The sequence below is a fragment of the Salmo salar genome, chromosome ssa10 (assembly GCF_905237065.1).
Source record: "Salmo salar chromosome ssa10, Ssal_v3.1, whole genome shotgun sequence".
Classification (NCBI taxonomy): domain Eukaryota; kingdom Metazoa; phylum Chordata; class Actinopteri; order Salmoniformes; family Salmonidae; genus Salmo; species Salmo salar.
The window spans coordinates 57,311,171-57,333,130 of NC_059451.1; the positions used below are offsets into that span (position 1 = coordinate 57,311,171).

General features: G+C 45.5%; 1 protein-coding gene across 3 annotated transcripts in view; it reads left to right on the forward strand.

The window, feature by feature from the left end:
• Positions 1-21,960, forward strand: part of LOC106560617 (lipoma-preferred partner homolog) — a 591,662-nt gene that overhangs the window by 317,411 nt on the left and 252,291 nt on the right. For all 3 annotated transcript variants that reach the window (XM_045687984.1, XM_045687983.1, XM_045687985.1), the window contains one exon: positions 21,795-21,888. In XM_045687984.1, coding sequence (XP_045543940.1) covers positions 21,795-21,888 — 94 coding nt within the window. The remainder of the gene's footprint in view (positions 1-21,794; positions 21,889-21,960) is intronic.

Genomic DNA, 21,960 nt, shown 5'->3' on the forward strand with positions numbered 1-21,960 from the left:
GTAGTAGAAGGTTCTGACAGTGTTACAGTATATCATGCAGGCTGGTAGTAGAAGGTTCTGGAAGTGTTACTGTATATCCTGCAGGCTGGTAGTAGAAGGTTCTGGCAGTGTTACTGTATATCCTGCAGGCTGGTAGTAGAAGGTTCTGACAGTTTTACTGTATATCCTGCAGGCTGGTAGTAGAAGGTTCTGACAGTGTTACTGTATATCCTGCTGACTGGTAGTAGACGGTTCTGGCAGTGTTACTGTATATCCTGCACACTGGTAGTAGATGGTTCTGGCAGTGTTACTGTATATCCTGCAGGCTGGTAGTAGAAGGTACTGACAGTGTTACTGTATATCCTGCAGGCTGGTAGTAGAAGGTTCTGACAGTGTTACTGTATATCCTGCAGGCTGGTAGTAGAAGGTTCTGACAGTGTTACTGTATATCCTGCACACTGGTAGTAGAAGGTTCTGACAGTGTTACTGTATATCCTGCACACTGGTAGTAGAAGGTTATGGCAGTGTTACTGTATATCCTGCAGGCTGGTAGTAGAAGGTTCTGGCAGTGTTACTGTATATCCTGCACACTGGTAGTAGAAGGTTTTGACAGTGTTACTGTATATCCTGCAGGCTGGTAGTAGAAGGTTCTGACAGTGTTACAGTATATCATGCAGGCTGGTAGTAGAAGGTTCTGGAAGTGTTACTGTATATCCTGCAGGCTGGTAGTAGAAGGTTCTGGCAGTGTTACTGTATATCCTGCAGGCTGGTAGTAGAAGGTTCTGACAGTTTTACTGTATATCCTGCAGGCTGGTAGTAGAAGGTTCTGACAGTGTTACTGTATATCCTGCTGACTGGTAGTAGACGGTTCTGGCAGTGTTACTGTATATCCTGCACACTGGTAGTAGATGGTTCTGGCAGTGTTACTGTATATCCTGCTGGCTGGTAGTAGAAGGTACTGACAGTGTTACTGTATATCCTGCAGGCTGGTAGTAGAAGGTTCTGACAGTGTTACAGTATATCATGCAGGCTGGTAGTAGAAGGTTCTGACAGTGTTACTGTATATCCTGCACGCTGGTAGTAGAAGGTTCTGACAGTGTTACTGTATATCCTGCAGGCTGGTAGTAGAAGGTTCTGACAGTGTTACTGTATATCCTGCACACTGGTAGTAGGTTCTGGCAGTGATGTAGCCTGCAGGCTGGTAGTAGAAGTTTCTGACAGTGTTACTGTATATCCTGCAGGCTGGTAGTAGAAGGTTCTGACAGTGTTACTGTATATCCTGCAGGCTTGTAGTTTAATGTTCTGACAGTGTTACTGTATATCCTGCAGGCTGGTAGGAGAAGGTTCTGACAGTGTTACTGTATATCCTGCAGGCTGGTAGTAGAAGGTTCTGACAGTGTTACTGTATATCCTGCAGGCTGGTAGTAGAATGTTCTGACAGTGTTACTGTATATCCTGCAGGCTAGTAGTAGAAGGTTCTGGCAGTGTTACTGTATATCCTGCACGCTGGTAGTAGAATGTTCTGACAGTGTTACTGTATATCCTGCACGCTGGTAGTAGATGGTTCTGGCAGTGTTACTGCATATCCTGCACACTGGTAGTAGAAGGTTCTGGCAGTGTTACTGTATATCCTGCAGGCTGGTAGTAGAAGGTTCTGGCAGTGTTACTGTATATCCTGCAGGCTGGTAGTAGAAGGTTCTGGCAGTGTTACTGTATATCCTGCAGGCTGGTAGTAGAAGGTTCTGACAGTGTTACTGTATATCCTGCAGGCTGGTAGTAGAAGGTTCTGGAAGTGTTACTGTATATCCTGCAGGCTGGTAGTAGAAGGTTCTGACAGTGTTACTGTATATCCTGCAGGCTGGTAGTAGAATGTTCTGACAGTGTTACTGTATATCCTGCAGGCTGGTAGTAGAAGGTTCTGACAGTGTTACTGTATATCCTGCAGGCTGGTAGTAGCATGTTCTGGCAGTGTTACTGTATTTCCTGTAGGCTGTTAGTAGAAGGTTCTGACAGTGTTACTGTATATCCTGCAGGCTGGTAGTAGAATGTTCTGACAGTGTTACTGTATATCCTGCAGGCTGGTAGTAGAAGGTTCTGACAGTGTTACTGTATATCCTACACACTGGTAGTAGAAGGTTATGGCAGTGTTACTGTATATCCTGCAGGCTGGTAGTAGAAGGTTCTGGCAGTGTTACTGTATATCCTGCACACTGGTAGTAGAAGGTTTTGACAGTGTTACTGTATATCCTGCAGGCTGGTAGTAGAATGTTCTGACAGTGTTACTGTATATCCTGCACACTGGTAGTAGAAGGTTCTGGAAGTGTTACTGTATATCCTGCACACTGGTAGTAGAAGGTTCTGACAGTGTTACAGTATATCATGCAGGCTGGTAGTAGAAGGTTCTGGAAGTGTTACTGTATATCCTGCAGGCTGGTAGTAGAAGGTTCTGACAGTTTTACTGTATATCCTGCAGGCTGGTAGTAGAAGGTACTGACAGTGTTACTGTATATCCTGCAGGCTGGTAGTAGAAGGTTCTGACAGTGTTACTGTATATCCTGCAGGCTGGTAGTAGAAGGTTCTGACAGTGTTACTGTATATCCTGCACACTGGTAGTAGAAGGTTCTGACAGTGTTACTGTATATCCTGCACACTGGTAGTAGAAGGTTCTGACAGTGTTACTGTATATCCTGCACACTGGTAGTAGGTTCTGGCAGTGATGTAGCCTGCAGGCTGGTAGTAGAAGTTTCTGACAGTGTTACTGTATATCCTGCAGGCTGGTAGTAGAAGGTTCTGACAGTGTTACTGTATATCCTGCAGGCTTGTAGTTGAATGTTCTGACAGTGTTAATGTATATCCTGCAGGCTGGTAGGAGAAGGTTCTGACAGTGTTACTGTATATCCTGCAGGCTGGTAGTAGAAGGTTCTGACAGTGTTACTGTATATCCTGCAGGCTGGTAGTAGAATGTTCTGACAGTGTTACTGTATATCCTGCAGGCTAGTAGTAGAAGGTTCTGGCAGTGTTACTGTATATCCTGCACGCTGGTAGTAGAATGTTCTGACAGTGTTACTGTATATCCTGCACGCTGGTAGTAGATGGTTCTGGCAGTGTTACTGCATATCCTGCACACTGGTAGTAGAAGGTTCTGGCAGTGTTACTGTATATCCTGCAGGCTGGTAGTAGAAGGTTCTGGCAGTGTTACTGTATATCCTGCAGGCTGGTAGTAGAAGGTTCTGGCAGTGTTACTGTATATCCTGCAGGCTGGTAGTAGAAGGTTCTGACAGTGTTACTGTATATCCTGCAGGCTGGTAGTAGAAGGTTCTGGAAGTGTTACTGTATATCCTGCAGGCTGGTAGTAGAAGGTTCTGACAGTGTTACTGTATATCCTGCAGGCTGGTAGTAGAATGTTCTGACAGTGTTACTGTATATCCTGCAGGCTGGTAGTAGAAGGTTCTGACAGTGTTACTGTATATCCTGCAGGCTGGTAGTAGCATGTTCTGGCAGTGTTACTGTATATCCTGCAGGCTGGTAGTAGAAGGTTCTGACAGTGTTACTGTATATCCTACACACTGGTAGTAGAAGGTTATGGCAGTGTTACTGTATATCCTGCAGGCTGGTAGTAGAAGGTTCTGACAGTGTTACTGTATATCCTACACACTGGTAGTAGAAGGTTATGGCAGTGTTACTGTATATCCTGCAGGCTGGTAGTAGAAGGTTCTGGCAGTGTTACTGTATAGCCTGCACACTGTTAGTAGAAGGTTTTGACAGTGTTACTGTATATCCTGCAGGCTGGTAGTAGAATGTTCTGACAGTGTTACTGTATATCCTGCACACTGGTAGTCGAAGGTTCTGGAAGTGTTACTGTATATCCTGCACACTGGTAGTAGAAGGTTCTGACAGTGTTACAGTATATCATGCAGGCTGGTAGTAGAAGGTTCTGGAAGTGTTACTGTATATCCTGCAGGCTGGTAGTAGAAGGTTCTGACAGTGTTACTGTATATCCTGCAGGCTGGTAGTAGAAGGTTCTGACAGTTTTACTGTATATCCTGCAGGCTGGTAGTAGAAGGTTCTGACAGTGTTACTGTATATCCTGCTGACTGGTAGTAGACGGTTCTGGCAGTGTTACTGTATATCCTGCACACTGGTAGTAGATGGTTCTGGCAGTGTTACTGTATATCCTGCAGGCTGGTAGTAGAAGGTACTGACAGTGTTACTGTATATCCTGCAGGCTGGTAGTAGAAGGTTCTGACAGTGTTACTGTATATCCTGCAGGCTGGTAGTAGAAGGTTCTGACAGTGTTACTGTATATCCTGCACACTGGTAGTAGAAGGTTCTGACAGTGTTACTGTATATCCTGCAGGCTGGTAGTTGAATGTTCTGACAGTGTTACTGTATATCCTGCAGGCTGGTAGGTGAAGGTTCCTAAAGTGTTACTGTATATCCTGCAGGCTGGTAGTAGAAGGTTCTGACAGTGTTACTGTATATCCTGCAGGCTGGTAGTAGAATGTTCTGACAGTGTTACTGTATATTCTGCAGGCTAGTAGTAGAAGGTTCTGGCAGTGTTACTGTATATCCTGCACGCTGGTAGTAGAATGTTCTGACAGTGTTACTGTATATCCTGCACGCTGGTAGTAGATGGTTCTGGCAGTGTTACTGCATATCCTGCACACTGGTAGTAGAAGGTTCTGGCAGTGTTACTGTATATCCTGCAGGCTGGTAGTAGAAGGTTCTGACAGTGTTACTGTATATCCTGCACACTGGTAGTAGAAGGTTCTGACAGTGTTACTGTATATCCTGCAGTCTGGTAGTAGAATGTTCTGACAGTGTTACTGTATCTCCTGCAGGCTGGTAGTAGAAGGTTCTGACAGTGTTACTGTATATCCTGCAGGCTGGTAGTAGAAGGTTCTGACAGTGTTACTGTATATCCTGCAGGCTGGTAGTAGAAGGTTCTGGCAGTGTTACTGTATATCCTGCACACTGGTAGTAGAAGGTTCTGACAGTGTTACTGTATATCCTGCACACTGGTAGTAGAAGGTTCTGACAGTGTTACTGTATATCCTGCACACTGGTAGTAGGTTCTGGCAGTGATGTAGCCTGCAGGCTGGTAGTAGAAGGTTTTGACAGTGTTACTGTATATCCTGCAGGCTGGTAGTAGAAGGTTCTGACAGTGTTACTGTATATCCTGCAGGCTGGTAGTAGAAGGTTCTGACAGTGTTACTGTATATCCTGCAGGCTGGTAGTAGAAGGTTCTGGCAGTGTTACTGTATATCCTGCAGGCTGGTAGTAGAAGGTTCTGACAGTGTTACTGTATATCCTGCAGGCTGGTAGTAGAAGGTTCTGGAAGTGTTACTGTATATCCTGCAGGCTGGTAGTAGAAGGTTCTGACAGTGTTACTGTATATCCTGCAGGCTGGTAGTAGAATGTTCTGACAGTGTTACTGTATATCCTGCAGGCTGGTAGTAGAAGGTTCTGACAGTGTTACTGTATATCCTGCAGGCTGGTAGTAGCATGTTCTGGCAGTGTTACTGTATTTCCTGTAGGCTGTTAGTAGAAGGTTCTGACAGTGTTACTGTATATCCTGCAGGCTGGTAGTAGAATGTTCTGACAGTGTTACTGTATATCCTGCAGGCTGGTAGTAGAAGGTTCTGACAGTGTTACTGTATATCCTGCACACTGGTAGTAGAAGGTTATGGCAGTCTTACTGTATATCCTGCAGGCTGGTAGTAGAAGGTTCTGGCAGTGTTACTGTATATCCTGCACACTGGTAGTAGAAGGTTTTGACAGTGTTACTGTATATCCTGCAGGCTGGTAGTAGAATGTTCTGACAGTGTTACTGTATATCCTGCACACTGGTAGTAGAAGGTTCTGGAAGTGTTACTGTATATCCTGCACACTGGTAGTAGAAGGTTCTGACAGTGTTACAGTATATCATGCAGGCTGGTAGTAGAAGGTTCTGGAAGTGTTACTGTATATCCTGCAGGCTGGTAGTAGAAGGGTCTGGCAGTGTTACTGTATATCCTGCAGGCTGGTAGTAGAAGGTTCTGACAGTTTTACTGTATATCCTGCAGGCTGGTAGTAGAAGGTTCTGACAGTGTTACTGTATATCCTGCTGACTGGTAGTAGACGGTTCTGGCAGTGTTACTGTATATCCTGCACACTGGTAGTAGATGGTTCTGGCAGTGTTACTGTATATCCTGCAGGCTGGTAGTAGAAGGTACTGACTGTGTTACTGTATATCCTGCAGGCTGGTAGTAGAAGGTTCTGACAGTGCTACTGTATATCCTGCAGGCTGGTAGTAGAAGGTTCTGACAGTGTTACTGTATATCCTGCACACTGGTAGTAGAAGGTTCTGACAGTGTTACTGTATATCCTGCACACTGGTAGTAGAAGGTTCTGACAGTGTTACTGTATATCCTGCACACTGGTAGTAGGTTCTGGCAGTGATGTAGCCTGCAGGCTGGTAGTAGAAGTTTCTGACAGTGTTACTGTATATCCTGCAGGCTGGTAGTAGAAGGTTCTGACAGTGTTACTGTATATCCTGCAGGCTGGTAGTAGAAGGTTCTGGCAGTGTTACTGTATATCCTGCAGGCTGGTAGTAGAAGGTTCTGGCAGTGTTACTGTATATCCTGCAGGCTGGTAGTAGAAGGTTCTGACAGTGTTACTGTATATCCTGCAGGCTGGTAGTAGAAGGTTCTGGAAGTGTTACTGTATATCCTGCAGGCTGGTAGTAGAAGGTTCTGACAGTGTTACTGTATATCCTGCAGGCTGGTAGTAGAATGTTCTGACAGTGTTACTGTATATCCTGCAGGCTGGTAGTAGAAGGTTCTGACAGTGTTACTGTATATCCTGCACACTGGTAGTAGAAGGTTATGGCAGTCTTACTGTATATCCTGCAGGCTGGTAGTAGAAGGTTCTGGCAGTGTTACTGTATATCCTGCACACTGGTAGTAGAAGGTTTTGACAGTGTTACTGTATATCCTGCAGGCTGGTAGTAGAATGTTCTGACAGTGTTACTGTATATCCTGCACACTGGTAGTAGAAGGTTCTGGAAGTGTTACTGTATATCCTGCACACTGGTAGTAGAAGGTTCTGACAGTGTTACAGTATATCATGCAGGCTGGTAGTAGAAGGTTCTGGAAGTGTTACTGTATATCCTGCAGGCTGGTAGTAGAAGGTTCTGGCAGTGTTACTGTATATCCTGCAGGCTGGTAGTAGAAGGTTCTGACAGTTTTACTGTATATCCTGCAGGCTGGTAGTAGAAGGTTCTGACAGTGTTACTGTATATCCTGCTGACTGGTAGTAGACGGTTCTGGCAGTGTTACTGTATATCCTGCACACTGGTAGTAGATGGTTCTGGCAGTGTTACTGTATATCCTGCAGGCTGGTAGTAGAAGGTACTGACAGTGTTACTGTATATCCTGCAGGCTGGTAGTAGAAGGTTCTGACAGTGTTACTGTATATCCTGCAGGCTGGTAGTAGAAGGTTCTGACAGTGTTACTGTATATCCTGCACACTGGTAGTAGAAGGTTCTGACAGTGTTACTGTATATCCTGCACACTGGTAGTAGAAGGTTCTGACAGTGTTACTGTATATCCTGCACACTGGTAGTAGGTTCTGGCAGTGATGTAGCCTGCAGGCTGGTAGTAGAAGTTTCTGACAGTGTTACTGTATATCCTGCAGGCTGGTAGTAGAAGGTTCTGACAGTGTTACTGTATATCCTGCAGGCTTGTAGTTGAATGTTCTGACAGTGTTACTGTATATCCTGCAGGCTGGTAGGAGAAGGTTCTGAAAGTGTTACTGTATATCCTGCAGGCTGGCAGTAGAAGGTTCTGACAGTGTTACTGTATATCCTGCAGGCTGGTAGTAGAATGTTCTGACAGTGTTACTGTATATCCTGCAGGCTAGTAGTAGAAGGTTCTGGCAGTGTTACTCTATATCCTGCACGCTGGTAGTAGAATGTTCTGACAGTGTTACTGTATATCCTGCACGCTGGTAGTAGATGGTTCTGGCAGTGTTACTGCATATCCTGCACACTGGTAGTAGAAGGTTCTGGCAGTGTTACTGTATATCCTGCAGGCTGGTAGTAGAAGGTTCTGACAGTGTTACTGTATATCCTGCACACTGGTAGTAGAAGGTTCTGACAGTGTTACTGTATATCCTGCAGTCTGGTAGTAGAATGTTCTGACAGTGTTACTGTATCTCCTGCAGGCTGGTAGTAGAAGGTTCTGACAGTGTTACTGTATATCCTGCAGGCTGGTAGTAGAAGGTTCTGGCAGTGTTACTGTATATCCTGCAGGCTGGTAGTAGAAGGTTCTGACAGTGTTACTGTATATCCTGCAGGCTGGTAGTAGAAGGTTCTGGCAGTGTTACTGTATATCCTGCAGGCTGGTAGTAGAAGGTTCTGACAGTGTTACTGTATATCCTGCACACTGGTAGTAGAAGGTTCTGACAGTGTTACTGTATATCCTGCACACTGGTAGTAGAAGGTTCTGACAGTGTTACTGTATATCCTGCACACTGGTAGTAGGTTCTGGCAGTGATGTAGCCTGCAGGCTGGTAGTAGAAGTTTCTGACAGTGTTACTGTATATCCTGCAGGCTGGTAGTAGAAGGTTCTGACAGTGTTACTGTATATCCTGCAGGCTTGTAGTTGAATGTTCTGACAGTGTTACTGTGTATCCTGCAGGCTGGTAGGAGAAGGTTCTGACAGTGTTACTGTATATCCTGCAGGCTGGTAGTAGAAGGTTCTGACAGTGTTACTGTATATCCTGCAGGCTGGTAGTAGAAGGTTCTGACAGTGTTACTGTATATCCTGCAGGCTGGTAGTAGAAGGTTCTGGCAGTGTTACTGTATATCCTGCAGGCTGGTAGTAGAAGGTTCTGACAGTGTTACTGTATATCCTGCAGGCTAGTAGTAGAAGGTTCTGGCAGTGTTACTGTATATCCTGCACGCTGGTAGTAGAATGTTCTGACAGTGTTACTGTATATCCTGCACGCTGGTAGTAGATGGTTCTGGCAGTGTTACTGCATATCCTGCACACTGGTAGTAGAAGGTTCTGGCAGTGTTACTGTATATCCTGCAGGCTGGTAGTAGAAGGTTCTGGCAGTGTTACTGTATATCCTGCAGGCTGGTAGTAGAAGGTTCTGGCAGTGTTACTGTATATCCTGCAGGCTGGTAGTAGAAGGTTCTGACAGTGTTACTGTATATCCTGCACACTGGTAGTAGAAGGTTCTGACAGTGTTACTGTATATCCTGCAGTCTGGTAGTAGAATGTTCTGACAGTGTTACTGTATCTCCTGCAGGCTGGTAGTAGAAGGTTCTGACAGTGTTACTGTATATCCTGCAGTCTGGTAGTAGAATGTTCTGACAGTGTTACTGTATCTCCTGCAGGCTGGTAGTAGAAGGTTCTGACAGTGTTACTGTATATCCTGCAGGCTGAGAGTAGAAGGTTCTGACAGTGTTACTGTATATCCTGCACGCTGGTAGTAGAATGTTCTGACAGTGTTACTGTATATCCTGCACGCTGGTAGTAGATGGTTCTGGCAGTGTTACTGCATATCCTGCACACTGGTAGTAGAAGGTTCTGGCAGTGTTACTGTATATCCTGCAGGCTGGTAGTAGAAGGTTCTGGCAGTGTTACTGTATATCCTGCAGGCTGGTAGTAGAAGGTTCTGGCAGTGTTACTGTATATCCTGCAGGCTGGTAGTAGAAGGTTCTGACAGTGTTACTGTATATCCTGCACACTGGTAGTAGAAGGTTCTGACAGTGTTACTGTATATCCTGCAGTCTGGTAGTAGAATGTTCTGACAGTGTTACTGTATCTCCTGCAGGCTGGTAGTAGAAGGTTCTGACAGTGTTACTGTATATCCTGCAGGCTGAGAGTAGAAGGTTCTGACAGTGTTACTGTATATCCTGCAGGCTGGTAGTAGAATGTTCTGGCAGTGTTTCTGTATATCCTGCAGGCTGGTAGTATAATGTTCTGGCAGTGATGTAGCCTGCAGGCTGGTAGTAGAAGGTTTTGACAGTGTTACTGTATATCCTGCAGGCTGGTAGTAGAAGGTTCTGACAGTGTTACTGTATATCCTGCAGGCTAGTAGTAGAAGGTTCTGGCAGTGTTACTGTATATCCTGCACGCTGGTAGTAGAATGTTCTGACAGTGTTACTGTATATCCTGCACGCTGGTAGTAGATGGTTCTGGCAGTGTTACTGCATATCCTGCAGGCTGAGAGTAGAAGGTTCTGACAGTGTTACTGTATATCCTGCAGGCTGGTAGTAGAATGTTCTGGCAGTGTTTCTGTATATCCTGCAGGCTGGTAGTAGAATGTTCTGGCAGTGATGTAGCCTGCAGGCTGGTAGTAGAAGGTTTTGACAGTGTTACTGTATATCCTGCAGGCTGGTAGTAGAAGGTTCTGGCAGTGTTACTGTATATCCTGCAGGCTTGTAGTAGAATGTTCTGACAGTGTTACTGTATATCCTGCAGGCTGGTAGTAGAAGGTTCTGACAGTGTTACTGTATATCCTGCACACTGGTAGTAGAAGGTTATTGCAGTGTTACTGTATATCCTGCAGGCTGGTAGTAGAAGGTTCTGGCAGTGTTACTGTATATCCTGCACACTGGTAGTAGAAGGTTTTGACAGTGTTACTGTATATCCTGCAGGCTGGTAGTAGAATGTTCTGACAGTGTTACTGTATATCCTGCACACTGGTAGTAGAAGGTTCTGGAAGTGTTACTGTATATCCTGCACACTGGTAGTAGAAGGTTCTGACAGTGTTACTGTATATCATGCAGGCTGGTAGTAGAAGGTTCTGGAAGTGTTACTGTATATCCTGCAGGCTGGTAGTAGAAGGTTCTGACATTTTTACTGTATATCCTGCAGGCTGGTAGTAGAAGGTTCTGACAGTGTTACTGTATATCCTGCTGACTGGTAGTAGACGGTTCTGGCAGTGTTACTGTATATCCTGCACACTGGTAGTAGATGGTTCTGGCAGTGTTACTGTATATCCTGCAGGCTGGTAGTAGAAGATACTGACAGTGTTACTGTATATCCTGCAGGCTGGTAGTAGAAGGTTCTGACAGTGTTACTGTATATCCTGCACACTGGTAGTAGGTTCTGGCAGTGATGTAGCCTGCAGGCTGGTAGTAGAAGTTTCTGACACTGTTACTGTATATCCTGCACGCTGGTAGTGGAATGTTCTGACAGTGTTACTGTATATCCTGCAGGCTGGTAGGAGAAGGTTCTGGCAGTGTTACTGTATATCCTGCAGGCTGGTAGTAGAAGGTTCTGACAGTGTTACTGTATATCCTGCAGGCTGGTAGTAGAAGGTTCTGGCAGTGTTACTGTATATCCTGCAGGCTGGTAGTAGAATGTTCTGGCAGTGATGTAGCCTGCAGGCTGGTGTAATAGCCAGTAGGCCAAACAGTAGACCTCATTATCTCTGTGGAAATCTACACATTGGACGTGCAAATCTCTCCTGTCCTCCGCCATGTCATGTCATTCCTCTGCAGGCAGACAGACAGGCAGGCAGGCAGGCAGGCAGACAGACAGGCAGGCAGGCAGGCTGGCCCAGGGTTTCTCTGGGTCCCTAGGACACACAGTAAGGCATATTAGTGAGTATGCAACAAGCTGTAACTCTACAATGAATGACAAATTTAAAGTGTTTCATTCCAAACAGCTATATATCCATTCTCAGAAATGTTTGAAAATTGGCTTTTAATGTTTAATGAAATGGTGAGAGATTGGTGTGTTTTTTTTCACCATCTAGTAATGGCATGGAGTTGTTCAATGACTCTGTTTCATTTCAGAGATGAAATTAAACTCCTCACTCTCAGTGAAAGAATTAGTACTGGTAGATTGTACACAGTCACATGTAACAAATGAAATATTTTTTTTACATTAAAATATTCTGTGCCGTAATATGAGATTTGAACGGGGTATGGTAGTAGGTGCCAGGCATACCGGTTTGAGTCAGCATGCGCGTTCAACACCTTCTGTCAGATTGAGGCTGTTCTGAGGGCAAAAGGGGGTGCAACTCAGTATTAGGAAGGTGTTCCTAATGTTTTGTTCACCGGCTTGTTCTAAAACGGTGCTGTCCTTTTCCCTCATGTCTCACCGTTCCACTTGGTGGTGGCGCGGCCACCTGCTCAGTGCCCACCGTTCTGGCTTTTATAGGCACCTCGGAGGTATATGTTCAGGCTCAGAATCAGAAGAGTACTCATTAGCGACGTCATGATTAATTTCTTCCATCTGAGATGGTTTCCATTCAGATCTTGTAGCATCGCTAACGCAGCATGGTTGTCCATATTGTCTTTTTGTCTTCTTGCCATTGTAAATTACACACTCACTGTGTACATCAAGTCGTCTGATAAGACTGTTTGGATTAGCTGGACTGATATAGGGTATTGTCTGGAGGACTGAGTTGTGCCTGATTTTACACAAGCGACAATGAGTAAACACACAAGAAGAAGAAGAGTTCAAGTTGCAGTTGTTTTTTTATAATTTAGTGTCTCTGGCCTTCTAGTCCACAAGCCGTTGAGGTAAGAGGGTGGATAAAGATGGCGGTCACCTGTAGTCTCTTGCGTCCGTGGCAGTGTGGCCTCGCTGACAGAGTCCGTAACTCTCCTTAGGAGTCTGTGGAAGGCGAGCGCAACACAATGCAAGCGGAGAGTAAGCTTCAGCCTGCACTCTTGTGCCAGTCAGTTGATTAGGGAATGCCTTGCAGGTGTGCTGATTAGTAATCCTGCGTAGGTGTGATGGGTGAGCAGAGTTGGTGGTGCTGTCTTCAGCCGGCCTGGTGAAGGTAGTGTAACCTTCTACAGTGCTGAACTGAGTGCCACTGTCCACTGTGCTGCAGCCAGTACCGCTGTCCATGGAGCTGAAGTCAGCATACCTGTTATTCTGTGCTGAGGTGGGTGGTTCTGTCCATGGTTCTGAAGTGAGCGCACCTGTTCTTCTATGCTGAGGTGGGTGGTTCTGTCCATGGTTCTGCACTGGGAGTCCTTCAGCCACATCTATGGCCATGCCTCTCACGGTGCCACTGGTACACTACATGACCAGAAGTATGTGGACACCTGCTCGTCCAACATCTCATTCCAAAATAATGAGCATTAATATGGAGTTGGTCCCCCCCCCTTTGCTGCTGTAATAACCTCTACTCTTCTGGGAAGGCTTTCCATTAGATGTTGGAACATTGCTGCGGAGGCTTGATTCCATTTAGCCACGTGAGCATTAGTGAGGTTGGTCACTGATGTTGGGTGATTAGCCTGGCTCACAGTCAGTATTCCAATTCATCCACCAAACCCAGATTTGTCCGTCAGACTGCCAGATGGTGAAGCGTGATTCATTACTGCATAGAATGTGTTTCCACTGCTCCAGAGCCCAATGGCGGCGAGCTTTACACCACTCCAGCCGACGCTTGGCATTGCGCATGGTGATCTTAGGTTTGTGTGCGGCTGCTCGGCCATGGAAACCCATTTCATGAAGCTCCCGATGAACAGTTATTGTGCTGAAGTTTCTTACAGAGGCAATTTGGAACTGAATAGTGAGTGTTGCAACCGAGGACAGACGATTGTTACGCCCTACGTGTTTAAGCACTCGGTGGTCCTGTTCTGTGAGCTTTGGGGCTGAGCCGTTGTTGCTCCTAGATGTTTCCACTTCACAATAACAGCTCTTACAGTTGACCGGGGTAGCTCTAGCAGAGTAGAAATGTTACGAACTGACTTGTTGGAAAGGTGGCATCCTATGACGGTGCCACTTTGAAAGTCACTGAGCTCTTCAGTAAGGCCATTCTACTGCCAATGTTTGTTTATGGAGATTACATGGCTGTGTATTCATTGTTATACACCTATCAGCAACGGGTGTGGCTGAAATAGCCGAATCCACTAATTTGAACGGGTGTTCACATACTTTTTGCATCACTCGCTTTCTCTCTCTTTTCAACTCACCCATTCTCCCCCTTTCTCCCCCATCATAATTTACTTAGTTTATTATTATATATTATACATATTTATTATATGTGTGAAATTAGTTTCGGTATAATTTAGGTTAAGTTTTGAGGCAATTTTCTGGGGAATTTTGAACTGGGCACCTTCAACTGTCGGGAGAAGGAAGGGCAACAAGTGAAAACCATTCAAATAATGACACGCCCACCTAAAAGTGGTTCTGACTCCAGTTCTGTTTGTGATATTAAGATTCTAACAACCACAGTGTGTTATATAGAGTTCGAATCCCCGAGCTGACAAGGTACAACTTTGCCATTCTGCTCCTGAACAAGGCAAGTTAACCCACTGTTCCTAGGTCGTCATTGTAAATAAGAATTTGTTCTTAACTGACTTGCCTAGTTAAATAAAGGTAAAATAAAAAAATAAAAAATATATAGACTTATTTAGTAAAAGTCAAGGATGGTGGGGGGGCATGACTTTAAAAATGGCAGAGTAATAAAAAATAAATAATTAATGAGCAATCCAAATGACTGCTTTAGCAGTTGTAGTGTTAACACTGCTAATCTAACCCACACATCAAACCAAGGGGATTAAATCCTCCCATTATGAGAAACTTGTTTCTCAAATAAACGTGTTCCTTATCCGTTGTGTGGCGCCCTGCTGTCTCGTGCAGCCTCTCCCTGCCAGGCAGTTTAAAGCACCTTGTTACGGCTTCTTTTTTTGGACGGCAGAGAATCATTTCTCGCATGAATAAAGGAGAGAAATTGCTTCCCTGCATGCTTCGTGATTGTTTCACTGTTTTTATTCAGCTATTAAACGGCAATAATATAAGCTTGTGAGATCTAGTTGCTGGAGAGACATTTATGTGATATTTCTAAGTTCAGTAAAGTGTAATACAACAGCCGAGGGACAGCCAGTTGAACACACGAGGGACAGCCAGTTGAACACACGAGGGACAGCCAGTGGCCCTTTCACACTCACACACACAAACACACACAAACACACATTGCATGCTACTGACAGTGACCACAATCTGCTCAGTCACCATCTGCTGCTCTCCAGTGGTAAATAAAAACATGATATTTGCCTAAACACTAATAAAACACCTGTAGACTAACAGCTGTCTAATGGTCCTAAATGACTACAGATGAGACATGATGGAGACATGGTCAAATGTTCATTAATCTGGACAGAGAATCACTCTTCAATGCCAACCTGAGGTGCGTTCAACATGGGAAAAAGTTTGTGAATGTTAGCTGATCCATTTCCATTTATTTTGTGTTTTTGTTTTTGCTAACGTTAGCGATCAGTCTGAGAAGGTATGTGTCTTTTTTGGGGTATAAACTGTTGTTACAGATAATCATGTGACCATGTAGGGTTTCTATTCATGTACGAATAGCAAAGTCATTTTCAGTTTGAATATTGCAGATTAAAAAAAGCCACTGTGATCCAGACAAAAGGAGCTACAGCGACAAGAAAAAGTATGTGAACCCTTTGGAATTACCTGGATTTCTGCTTAAATTGGTCATCACATTTGATCTGATCTTTCATCTAAGTCACAACAATAGACACACACAGTGTGCTTAAACTAATAACACACAAATTATTGTATTTTTCTTGTCTATATTGAAAACATCATTTAAACCTTCACAGTGTAGGTTGGAAAAAGTGTGTGAACCCCATAGGCTAATGACTTCTCCAAAAGCTAATTTGAGTCAGGAGTCCGCTATCCTGGAGTCCAATCAATGAGACGAGATTGGAGATGTTGGTTAGAGCTGCCTTGCCCTATAAAAAAAACTCACAAAATTTGACTTTGCTATTCACAAGAAGCATTGCCTGATGTGAACCATGCCTCGAACAAAAGAGATCTCAGAAGACCTAAGATTAAGAATTGTTGACTTGCATAAAGCTGGAAAGGGTTACAAAAGTATCTCTAAAAGCCTTGATGTTCATCAGTCCACGGTGAGACAAATTGTCTATAAATGGAGAAAGTTCAGCACTGTTGCCACTCTCCCTAGGAGTAGCCATAAAGGAAAGTCACTGCAAGAACACAGCTCAGAATGTTCAATGAGGTTAATTAAGAAGAATCCTAGACTTACAGAAATCTCTGGAACATGTTAACATCTCTGTTGACGAGTCTACGATACGTAAAACACTAAACAAGAATGGTGTTCATGGGAGGACACCACGGAAGAAGCCACTGCTGTCCAAAAAAAAACAATTTCTGCACGTCTGAAGTTTGCAAAAGTGCACCTGGATGTTCCACAGCGCTACAGGCAAAATATTCTGTGGACAGATGAAACTACAGTGGAGTTGTTTGCAAGGAGCACACAACACTATGTGTGGAGAAAAAAAGGCACAGCACACCAACATCAAAACCTCATCCCAACTGTAAAGTATGGTGGAGGGAGCATTATGGTTTGGGGCTGCTTTGCTGCCTCAGGGCCTGGACACCTTGCTATCATCGACGGAAAAATTTATTCCCATGTTTATCAAGACATTTTGCAGGAGAATGTAAGGCTATCTGTCTGCCAATTGAAGCTCAACAGAAGTTGGGTGACGCAACAGGACAACGACCCAAAACACAGAAGTAAATCAACAACAGAATGGCTTCAACAGAAGAAAATACGCCTTCTGGAGTGGCCCAGTCAGAGTCCTGACCTCAACCCGATTGAGATGCTGTAGCATAACCTCCTATTGTTGTGACCTAGCTGAAGATCAGATCAAATTTTAGGACCAATTTATGCAGAAATCCAGGTGTTTCCACTGTATTGGCGTCTTCACCCATAACATTATGGAACTGTCACTAAATAGCATGTTGGCCGTGAATAGAAGCCTTGTTGGACTGACCTCTGATATTACAGACGTAAAGGCTATTATTGTTGTTTTTCTCATTTGCATTGGTTTCATATTCCACATACCAGAGGTTGGTTTCATATTCCACATACCAGAGGTTGGTTTCATATTCCACATACCAGAGGTTGGTTTCATATTCCACATACCAGAGGTTGGTTTCATATTCCACATACCAGAGGTTGGTTTCATATTCCACATACCAGAGGTTGGTTTCATATTCCACATACCAGAGGTTGGTTTCATATTCCACATACCAGAGGTTGGTTTCATATTCCACATACCAGAGGTTGGTTTCATATTCCACATACCAGAGGTTGGTTTCATATTCCACATACCAGAGGTTGGTTTCATATTCCACATACCAGAGGTTGGTTTCATATTCCACATACCAGAGGTTGGTTTCATATTCCACATACCAGAGGTTGGTTTCATATTCCACATACCAGAGGTTGGTCTCATATTCCACATACCAGAGATTGGTCTCATATTCCACATACCAGAGATTGGTCTCATATTCCACATACCAGAGATTGGTCTCATATTCCACATACCAGAGATTGGTCTCATATTCCACATACCAGAGATTGGTCTCATATTCCACATACCAGAGATTGGTCTCATATTCCACATACCAGAGATTGGTCTCATATTCCACATACCAGAGATTGGTCTCATATTCCACATACCAGAGATTGGTCTCATATTCCACATACCAGAGTGGTCTCATATTCCACATACCAGAGATTGGTCTCATATTCCACATACCAGAGATTGGTCTCATATTCCACATACCAGAGATTATATTCCACATACCAGAGATTATATTCCACATACCAGAGATTATATTCCACATACCAGAGATTATATTCCACATACCAGAGATTATATTCCACATACCAGAGATTGGTCTCAGTCAGAATGATGAATGCATTCTCCACATGGCTTGCATTCCTGTATGGTCTCAACATGTATCCTATACTCACAGCGTGGCCCTCAGGGTTGTAGGGGCCACCCAGGGCCACAGAGCCAGGGTCACATTCCTCCTCACTAAAAGTCAGAAGTAGTGCACTTTCTACTGAATAGGGTGTCATTTGGGAAGCAACCACACCATGCCCCTTAAGGTTGTAGGGGTCAGAGGGTCCGATTCCTTCACACCCAACAGACAGAACAGACTTCAGGATGCTTTAACAGAAAGCTAGAGGCTAAACGTGTATAATATAGATCTCCAAAAAATAATGTATGACCTCTAACCACATAGTTGCCGTTAGAAAACCTTTATTTAGTTATCTAGTCCTAACAACCTTCATCAGGGCCTAGCCCTAACAACCTTCATCAGGGCCTAGCCCTAACAACATTCCTCATGGCCTAGCCCTAACAACCTTCCTCAGGGCCTAGCCCTAACAACCTTCATCAGGGGCCTAGTCCTAACAACCTTCATCAGGGGCCTAGTCCTAACAACCTTCATCAGGGGCCTAGTCCTAACAACCTTCATCAGGGGCCTAGTCCTAACAACCTTCATCAGGGCCTAGTCCTAACAACCTTCATCAGGGCCTAGCACTAACAACCTTCATCAGGGCCTAGTCCTCACAACCTTCATCAGGGGCCTAGTCCTCACAACCTTCATCAGGGGCCTAGTCCTAACAACCTTCATCAGGGGCCTAGTCCTAACAACCTTCATCAGGGGCCTAGTCCTAACAACCTTCATCAGGGGCCTAGTCCTAACAACCTTCATCAGGGCCTAGCACTAACAACCTTCATCAGGGGCCTAGTCCTAACAACCTTCATCAGGGGCCTAGTCCTAACAACCTTCATCAGGGGCCTAGTCCTAACAACCTTCATCAGGGGCCTAGCCTTAACAACCTTCATCAGGGGGCTAGCCCTAACATTCTTCATCAGGGGCCTAGCCCTAACAACCTTCATCAGGGGCCTAGTCCTAACAGCCTTCATCAGGGCCTAGTCCTAACAACCTTCATCAGGGCCTAGTCCTAACAACCTTCATCAGGGCCTAGTCCTCACAACCTTCATCAGGGGCCTAGTCCTATCAACCTTCATCACGGCCTAGTCCTAACAGCCTTCATCAGGGCCTAGTCCTAACAGCCTTCATCAGGGCCTAGTTCTACCACCTTCATCAGGGCCTAGTCCTACCACCTTCATCAGGGCCTAGTCCTAACTGCCTCCATCAGGGCCTAGCACTAACAGCCTTCATCAGGGGCCTAGTCCTAACAACCTTCATCAGGGGCCTAGTCCTAACAACCTTCATCAGGGGCCTAGTCCTAACAACCTTCATCAGGGGCCTAGTCCTAACAACCTTCATCAGGGGCCTAGCCCTAACAACCTTCATCAGGGGCCTAGTCCTACCAGCCTTCATCAGGGCCTAGTCCTAACAACCTTCATCAGGGCCTAGTCCTAACAACCTTCATCAGGGCCTAGTCCTAACAACCTTCATCAGGGCCTAGTCCTCACAACCTTCATCAGGGCCTAGTCCTCACAACCTTCATCAGGGGCCTAGTCCTAACAACCTTCATCAGGGGCCTAGTCCTAACAACCTTCATCAGGGCCTAGCACTAACAACCTTCATCAGGGGCCTAGTCCTAACAACCTTCATCAGGGGCCTAGTCCTAACAACCTTCATCAGGGGCCTAGTCCTAACAACCTTCATCAGGGGCCTAGCCTTAACAACCTTCATCAGGGGGCTAGCCCTAACAACCTTCATCAGGGGCCTAGCCCTAACAACCTTCATCAGGGGCCTAGTCCTAACAGCCTTCATCAGGGCCTAGTCCTAACAACCTTCATCAGGGCCTAGTCCTAACAACCTTCATCTGGGCCTAGTCCTCACAACCTTCATCAGGGGCCTAGTCCTATCAACCTTCATCACGGCCTAGTCCTAACAGCCTTCATCAGGGCCTAGTCCTAACAGCCTTCATCAGGGCCTAGTTCTACCACCTTCATCAGGGCCTAGTCCTACCACCTTCATCAGGGCCTAGTCCTAACTGCCTCCATCAGGGCCTAGCACTAACAGCCTTCATCAGGGGCCTAGTCCTAACAACCTTCATCAGGGGCCTAGTCCTAACAACCTTCATCAGGGGCCTAGTCCTAACAACCTTCATCAGGGGCCTAGCCCTAACAACCTTCATCAGGGGCCTAGCCCTAACAACCTTCATCAGGGGCCTAGTCCTAACAGCCTTCATCAGGGCCTAGTCCTAACAACCTTCATCAGGGCCTAGTCCTAACAACCTTCATCAGGGCCTAGTCCTAACAACCTTCATCAGGGCCTAGTCCTCACAACCTTCATCAGGGCCTAGTCCTCACAACCTTCATCAGGGGCCTAGTCCTCACAACCTTCATCAGGGGCCTAGTCCTAACAGCCTTCATCAGGGCCTAGTCCTACCACCTTCATCAGGGCCTAGTCCTAACTGCCTCCATCAGGGCCTAGTCCTAACTGCCTTCATCAGGGCCTAGTCCTAACAGCCTTCATCAGGGCCTAGTCCTAACAGCCTTCATCAGGGCCTAGTCCTAACAGCCTTCATCAGGGCCTAGTCCTAACAGCCTTCATCAGGGCCTAGTCCTAACAGCCTTCATCAGGGCCTAGACCTAACAACCTTCATCAGGGGCCTAGTCCTAACAACCTTCATCAGGGGCCTACTCCTAACAACCTTCATCACGGCCTAGTCCTAACAGCCTTCATCAGGGCCTAGTCCTAACAGCCTTCATCAGGGCCTAGTCCTACCACCTTCATCAGGGCCTAGTCCTAACGCCTCCATCAGGGCCTAGTCCTAACAGCCTTCATCAGGGCCTAGTCCTAACAGCCTTCATCAGGGCCTAGTCCTAACAGCCTTCATCAGGGCCTAGTCCTAACAACCTTCATCCGGGCCTAGTCCTAACAATCTTAATCCGGGCCTAGCCCTAACAAACTTCATCAGGGCCTAGTCCTAGCAAACTTCATCAGGGCCTAGTCCTAGCAATCTTCATCAGGGCCTAGTCCTAGCAATCTTCATCAGGGCCTAGTCCTAACAATCTTCATCAGGGCCTAGCCCTAACAATCTTCATCAGGGCCTAGCCCTAACAAACTTCATCAGGGCCTAGCCCTAACAAACTTCATCAGGGCCTAGCCCTAACAAACTTAATCAGGGCCTAGCCCTAACAGCCTTCACCAGGGCCTAGCCCTAACAGCCTTCACCAGGGCCTAGCCCTAACAGCCTTCACCGGGGCCTAGCCCTAACAACCTTCACCGGGGGCCTAGCCCTAACAACCTTCACCGGGGGCCTAGCCCTAACAACCTTCATCGGGGGCCTAGTCCTAACTACCTCCATCGGGGGCTAGCCCTAACAACCTTCATCCTTGAGGATACTTGTCACCTACTGCTCAACCCACAGATTCATGTTTCCTTTCTTTTGTTTTAAACCTGTTAAGACCAGATAAGCTTGGAATTTCAGCTCTGTTCTATTATGTAGAAACCAGTGGTTTGACCACAGCTGTTCCACTGTGTCTGTCTAAGGGTTCCAAAAGGGTTCTTCAGCTGTCCCCATGTTAGACTGTCTGTATGACTGTGTTATACGGTCTGTATGACTGTGTTATACGGTCTGTATGACTGTATTATACGGTCTGTATGACTGTATTAGACGGTCTGTATGACTGTATTAGACGGTCTGTATGACTGTATGACTGACTGTCTGTATGACAGTCAGTCATACAGTCATACAGACCGTCTAATACAAAGACACTTCAATATTGTGTCTTGCCCATTCACCTTCTGAATGGCACACGTACACAAACCATGTCTCAATTGTCTCAAAGCATAAAAATCAATCCTTCTTTGACCTGTCTCCTCCCCTTCATCTACACTGATTGAAGTGGATTTAACAAGTGACATCAATAAGGGATCATAGCTTTAACCTGGATTCACCTGGTCAGTCTATGGAAAGAGCAGGTGTTCTTAATGTTTTGTCCACCCAGTGGTTATGACAGTGGTAAAGTGACTGTGGTAAACTGTGTGTTTGACCCACTATGCACCTGTGTTGTGTTGCAGACTCCCGGCAGTGCCAGGCCTGAGGAGGAACTGGAGCGTCTCACCAAGAAGATGCTTTATGACATGGACAACCCTCCGGCTGAGGAGTACTTTGGTAAGACTGCATACCACCCTACCTACTAACCCTAACCCTAACCCTCCAGCTGAGGAGTACTTTGGTAAGACT